This window comes from Rutilus rutilus (assembly GCF_951802725.1).
Source record: "Rutilus rutilus genome assembly, chromosome: 11".
NCBI classification, from domain to species: Eukaryota; Metazoa; Chordata; class Actinopteri; order Cypriniformes; family Leuciscidae; genus Rutilus; species Rutilus rutilus.
In genome coordinates this window covers 27482059-27489573 of record NC_140216.1, presented here as the reverse complement: position 1 = coordinate 27489573, position 7515 = coordinate 27482059, and the positions used below count along the sequence as shown (strand labels likewise).

At 35.9% G+C, this 7515-nt stretch overlaps 1 protein-coding gene across 1 annotated transcript; it reads right to left on the bottom strand.

Moving 5' to 3' along the window:
• Positions 1–596: 596 nt before the first annotated feature.
• npvf (neuropeptide VF precursor) lies at positions 597–2019 on the bottom strand (the record flags this gene model as incomplete). The annotated part of the gene is made up of 3 exons (XM_084423522.1): positions 597–681; positions 996–1360; positions 1885–2019. 3 exons carry the CDS (start codon positions 2017–2019, stop codon positions 597–599), a joined length of 585 nt encoding a protein of 194 aa, XP_084279648.1.
• Between the last annotated feature and the right edge of the window lie 5496 nt (positions 2020–7515).

Below are 7515 nucleotides of genomic sequence, written 5' to 3'. Positions count from 1 at the left end.
CAAGGAATGATTTTGCTGTTTGCAAACACCAGCTCTTTGTCACATAATTTGTTCCCTGCAGGTTGAAATCACTGTCCAGGGGGAAGGTTGTGCCCCCTTGGTTAAAAACTTAATTTCTTAAAGATCTTAAAGCTATAGGCAGATTATATATCTTCTCCAATTTGTGCCCCTATGGAGGAAAGGTGCTTTATATCCTTATTCTTGGTGAGAGGTGTGTGCATTTGGCAAATAATTTGGCAAATGCAATGTTGCACTGTTCCCCGACAACCTGTAGCAGGTCATCCTGTAGAAGAGGATCAGCATGAAACATTTAATCAACGAGTCTCTTAATTACACCTCAGTCTCATTAACATTGTACTCTGAGTGCTTTTGCAGGTGAAAGCTGAGTGTCGTTTTTATGCAGAAACATATGGAACATTGATACATTTATGGGTGTTGGATTGCTTCAATATGCTGAAATATTTTGTCACAACTAGTGTTACTTATAATTTGCTTTACTTTAACAATTTACAAGCAGGCAATTACAGAGTAGGATATTCATAAAACTGCTCAAACAAAACATCTCTCATAACCAGCTGTTGTTTTTACAGGCTTCATTAGTCTAAATCGGTGTAATCTGTGTTCTTTACAGTTTCTTCTGAGTCTTCTTCTGTTTCAAGCATGTAGTCATGGACTTGAGTCCTGCGAGAGAAATCAAATAAAGCAACTTGTGTTATACAGGGGGTAGTTTTGAAAATATTTAGCCAAGGAGTAGAGGAACAGAAATGACAATTTAAAGAAATCAATAAAGAAATAATAATAATTCATTCTTTCCACATCAAGTGAGAGTTCATTTTGTTACAGTTATTAAATTATATATATACATACATTATTATATATATATATATATATATATATATACATACAATTATACAATCATATATTAGAAAACAACACCCAATTACACTTCTGGTGGGTGTTGTTTAATATTTCAGTTGAGAAATATTAAGCTTTACCTTTCTTTTGGAAATGGTGACTCAGGCGTGTGTGTGTACAGAGTCAAGGCGCGAAAAGGGTCTAAAGCGAAGATGTTCCTCCTCCCAAACTTTTGCGGGAGGGTGGCTGAGGGTGCATTCCCTGCGCGCGCACACATGGTGCAGGACCGGCCGAAACGCTGAGGGAGGTTGATGGTGGACTTGGGAGCATGGTCACCTGTGCCCACCTGCACATCCCGCCCGAAGCGAAGTGGCATGTTGGCATGCAGGTGTGCTGGTTTTGCCATTATGGGCTGAAGTCGCAGGATGGTGGGAGAGCTCACACGACCGCTGGTTGGGGCTACATCAAGAGCGAAGTCTTCTATATTCAGACTCCTGGGAATCTCCTTTGACAACACGAATGTGGAAGAAGAAGAAATGGTGAAAATCAGCAGATTCAGTTATCACAATGTATTGATACACAGTAACTGATGTCAATTTCAAACTATTATTACGATTTTATTTGCATTTATAAAATCATATTTAAAATGGGAAAGCGCTAACAGTAGCTGGTCCATTCCTCACATTTTTTTACACTGTAACAAGTGAAAATGTGCATTGGTACCTTAAGGAAATATTTCTGCCTGCCCTGACCATTAAAATATGTTTCTTATTGGTGCAACCTTGTAATCAGGTTTATTCAATAATATTAGATATGATGAAGACAGGTAAAAAGGCATGATGATTATAATAATAATAATAATCAAAATTAAAATAATGTATCTATTATCTAATAGGCAATCTATTTTGGCAGTGCATTTGCTCTATATCCAGAATTTGGCAAATTGTATATTCCAAACTATTTACTAATTACTACTATTTCAAATAAAGGAAACTGCTGTTAGAAAAAGAGAAAATATAAAGCACTTACCTCTGGAAACTGTCCCCATGTAAATCTATTAGGATCACTGTCTAATGGAAGTGGCAATCTGAGCGCAGAAACCTCACTCAGCATGAAGCTGCTCAGGATACCGAGGGCTAAAAAGAGAAGAGTGAAGTAGGACATCTTACAATCGATCACTGGTCCACGCTACAAGTCCACGCACATCCACAGGGGTTTTATACATTTTGCCATGTGCAAATAAACATACTCACAAAAACATTCCTTATAATGAACTCAGCATACTTAATAAGCACCAACCTACATTCATTCACTAATGACCTTCAAATCAGTTAATTGTGCAGCTCAACGAGACCTCAATTACCACCACATTCAGATCAGAGTAAGTAAGAATAATCTGGTAAAAGATGCACGACACGTGAGCTTGAATGAGACGTTGACATGCTGGAAATGTTTGAACGAGGTGTTGTAGGCCACAGAGCAGCTCTCATGAATGGTCTGGTATTTTATTCCATCAAAGAATGTTTACTAATTGCCATCACTGACATGCACATGACGTCAATGCCAGCGAGGGGTGACCAGTAACCAGTTCTTTTAGGAAAATCATCTAAAAATGTAGTTTATTAGTTATGTTAATCATCATCGTAGCTGAAAGATAGACTTACTGCACTGTCTTCGATACAAATGTAAAAAAAGAAAGATGTTTCTTTAAATATATCTGAAGCTGCACATTAATGATCATAGGCTATAATTAGTAGGCGCATAGCACATCATTTTGTAGGATGTTACATTACACTTGAATCCCTTACGAAAAAGAAGTTTATTCAAGTGTGCTATTAGTATACATCTTTTAAACTAAAAATAAGTATACTTTCAGTCTACTTTTTATATACTTCTCAGAAATATACTTAGTCTAAGTATATTTGGATTATACATGTATTCAATCTTTTGATCGAGATACTTAAAAGTATAATTAAGTATTCTTGGCTTGTAGTGTTGTGATTGAGTAGCCTATTAAATATTTTTTTTTCATAGGTTTACATACTGTCTTATAAACTTACATTGTTTGAAAATATTGGTTTATAAAGAAAACATGTTACTAATTCTGAGTATCTGAATTTTTGTGCTATAGTCCACTGGAAGTGTACATTACTTCAAATCTACTTTACTCTTTCCCTTAAAAAAGTACTACTGTAAAATAGTAAACTACTAGTATACTTACAAGTTCACTTGTAGTACAGATGCAGTGCAACTGAGAAACGTAGTTGTGAAATAGTTGTGCACTTAAATTTCACTATAGTAACAGTATACTGTTACACTTATAGTACACTTAAACATATTTTTATATACTAAAAGTGGGCCAATTTAGTCCGAAGCAGTATTGAAATAGTACACTTACAAGTTTACTACTAGTATATTGACATTAGTATACTTACTACATAAAGTATACTTCATAAAATGTACTTGAAGTATACTTCTTTTTCATAAGGGATGAAATGTTACATTCACATATAATGCATCATTTAGCTTTAGCAATATAAAGTAGGCCTACAATAAATCAGGTATTTGGTGATTTGGAACCATAAATGTCAATAGTCTAAGAGAAGTTTTTCTTTTGTATTTTTTAACATTAGATTTTCCAAACTTGCACTATATACTTACCCCCTTATTGGTACCAGTTGCTTCACTTTGCTATAGGGATATATAATACAAACATTATGCCAAAGTGGTTTGAATTAATTAATTTTTAAACTGAATCTGTCTATAATTATACTCTTTAGTTTATATGATATCCAACAATTAGACAGTTTTTCGGGGAGGTCACTACACATCTTACCCAGCAGGGGGCAGTGCAACATTATAACATGAGTGATTAAGACAAAAAAGCTTTCAATTAGAATTGTGTTATGTGATTATTATAATTAAATCTACTTAATATTATATACACATAAATAAGTTAGTTCAAATTAAAAGGAGAAAAGTCAGTGACACGATTGAAAATTAATATTAGGCCTATGACAGACACACTATCGTTTCTATACGGAAAAAAAAATCTGTTTTCAGGAAATAAGCTATATTCATTCTTAACTCTCAGATTTTTATTATTATTACAATTTTTTTAGAAACGCATCCAGTGGCTTTGTTTTTCACCTCAGTGTGCCATTCATCAGCTAATAAAGTCAACATTAAATGGAGGCTGTCACTACTGATTTTTATAGTGATTTTAAAATAATAATGTGGTTGTTTTATTTAGATGGTTAGAGGATGTAGGCCAAAATGTCTTCAGCTAACCAGTCCCATTGTACTTTCCCCCATCCTGTCAGCTCCAGCCGATCAAAGACCTGAACAAACATCCACCCTACACTCAGACAAGAGGTGTAGATCCCGACCACAAAACCTTTGGGTCGTCCAATCAGATGTCTGCCGAGGTCAGCAAGTTTCTTCCAATCGGGAACGAAGCGGAAGGCTCTGATGAAGGATCAGGAAGCTTAGAAAATGGCCCCTAATGACAGAGGAGGGGTGTGTTCGCACATGTGTGTTTTTTACGCACATGCTATATGTGATTGCTTTATCTGACATTTCCTTCTGTAGCTTTGAACTTCAGGCCTCTGCAATCATGCAGGAGTGCAAGGGACATAAGGAACATAAAAACCAAAGGGACAAGGGTATAAGAGAGAGCGAGAGAGCGATGGTGTGACTCCGCCCACATGGGGTCTTGAACTTTGATCTCTAGTCTCCTCTCTCTGCAGATTCCTAAGATGTGGTTAATGGCAGTGATGGGGTCGAGGCCTGGCATGGCTGGAGAAAAGTGCAGTCAGTGTGGGAGGATGACCCTTTAACCTTTCTACGAAACTGAACTATGACCCCTAAGCTTTGCCTGAAAGGGACAACCTGAGCAACCCCTGCTGTTAAAACTGGACATTAGTATACTGTCAACAACATTCACCTCCTATCTACACGGCGTACAATAGCTATTTAATGCAATATAGTACACACACACAGAATAATATTATAATAGTCTATATAAACAGATAACTTTTCTGCATGTTGTTCAGTTTCAGGGCACATTTCTTTTTGTATGCAGTTAATCGTATAGTGTTTAAAAAAAAAGAAAAAAAAAGAATTGTTTCTGGGAAAACATGATTAAAAGAATGTGAGGCAAAAGTGGAGGGGATAACGCAGGGCCATTCAAGGCAACCAAGCGACTTGATTAAAGTGCAGTTTGTCAGACAAACACATGGCTGAGAATAAGCAGTACACAAGCAACCCAGACGTGCACGCCATACACATTCATGCCGTTTCCAGCAGACTGTGTAAAAACAGTGAGAGACAGACTGTGAGAGACACTTGACAATGGAGACGCAAACTATCCGTGAACTTGAGCTGTAATTAAAACAAGGCTGACTGATGACAGACAGAGCACATGTAAGAGAAGTTGCGAAACACATCACATCCTAAAGATTAAAATGTCTTTTAAAGATCATTCAATATATATTATTATACATTTTAAAATAATGTTAATGTAGAATTTGAATTGAATTGAATACATTTTTAAATAGCATTTAACAATTTTTTATTACATTAACTTGACTTATTTGGGTCAGTGTAAGCCTATGCCGTGTGCCTTTACATGATAAGTAAATAATTTAATTAATTATTTTGTATTTAAAATATTTGATTAAAATTTTAATATATGATTGTATTTAATTATGTATAATAATAATTATTTATTTATTATTTTTAAAAATAGTATGTTAACATGATTTATTTGTTTCAAATATTTGAATGCTGTGTCTTTACATGAGAGGAGGTAAGGAAAAACAGCTAAATCCTCGTTCCCATTCTTTCTCCCACACACACATCTTTTTTGAGGTACGTCTGCACTCAAGTCTCTAATTCTTTGATCTCTTAAATCTCAAACACTAAGTCTCCCCTGTTATTATTACATTTTGTTCTTGACAGCCAGACTTTTCCAATCCTACATGCTCTACACCAAGACCAGAAGACCAGACCTTTAAATCAAATCCCCTGGATCCCCGTAGAAGTATGTGTTTGCTTGGGCTGTGCAGTCAACTGTCTATGGCATTTTCCCACTGTGTAGTGATAACATCAAGGTGTTGAAAGGCACAATCTCAACTGTTGGCACCTGCCAAATGCTTGAATGAAAACCGCTCTGCCACTGTGTTGAAAATAATTGGGACTGAGTGAGGAAAAGGATCTGAATAAAAAACAGCTGAGACAAAAACTCTAATGCCGATTGACATTTTAAATCGGCTTAGACAAATAAAAATCAGTGAAAGAAACTCTTGCTTGATTGAAATTTTATGGATGGGTTGAATATTTTACCAAAAGCAACCAATAGACATATATAAGAGATGCAAATCATAAAATTTCAATTAGTTGGTGTTAATCTGAAAGCTGTTTCTCAGTCTACAAAATACTAAATGTTATTGCCACAAACATTTACACTATAGATTATCAGACTGTCAATCATCCTGGCAATTTAGAACATCTGGAGCTGACAAGCTGAAAGTTTAACAGTAAGATAAATGGTCCATATGCATGCATTATCACCATCAATCATAAGCAGATTACTTGCTGCATAAAACAAATGAGAGAAACTGCTGGCATAAAGAAATAATGTGGTTATGAAAGAAATGTTAAATGTACAATAAGGTCTAACTTTAATTAGGGTAATAACTAACATGTTAAGGAATCAAACCTTGTAAACTGTTACTGAAATGTTTATTTGTAATAGGCTAATGTAAGGGTCTCTAAGTTCTTTTGTGTTTCACACCAGCATCCAATAGCATAAATAGAAGGTTTTTTTTCTTGGTTTTGAGTTGGTATAGAACAACTAAATTTCCTTTCTTTCAGAGTAAGTCTTTGTCAAAATCCACCAAATCCATGGAGGAAAATGCATATCCAAAAACATATGATAAGAACTGTTGTTGCCGTGCCATTCATTTACACTTGTTCAAAACAAGCAAATAAGAAGTCAGAGAGAACACACAAAGGAACATGTATACAGAACATTTATTGTGCAGGAGAATCACATAACAACACACTGGGGACTTAGAGAATTCATGTGAGTGTGTATGTGTGCATTTAAGTGGGAAGGAGAGAAATAAGCGAGAGACAGATAGAGAGAGCGAAAGAGAGAGAAAGAGCGGGAGGGATTTAGTTGCTGACAGGTATGACTGATGATATGTTGGGTCTACAGGCTGAAACAGTAGATGGTATCAAGGAAAGCCAAGATTAAATCAGCTGGAACATACACACACATAACACACACACACACACACACACATTTTCCATTTACCGTTGTTGACTGCTTCACTTTAATGTTGACTGTATCTCATAACAAATCAAACATGCAAGACACCAACGACTCACAGATTTACATTCAGGTACAAGCTTGTAGGAGGGCATTCATTAATAATGTGCTATTTCTTTACCTACATGGTCATCACACAAGCACACACATACAATTTTCCCAACAGACTCGTTAGACTTCTCACGCTTTCTACTAATTGGTCATTTTGAACACTGATGTCATTGTGCAAAGAATTGAGGTCACAATGATTGGTCTCTGAGAGAGGGCAAGAGAGACAGACAGGATGAGAGAGAGAGGGAGAGAGAGAGAGAGAGAGAGAGAGA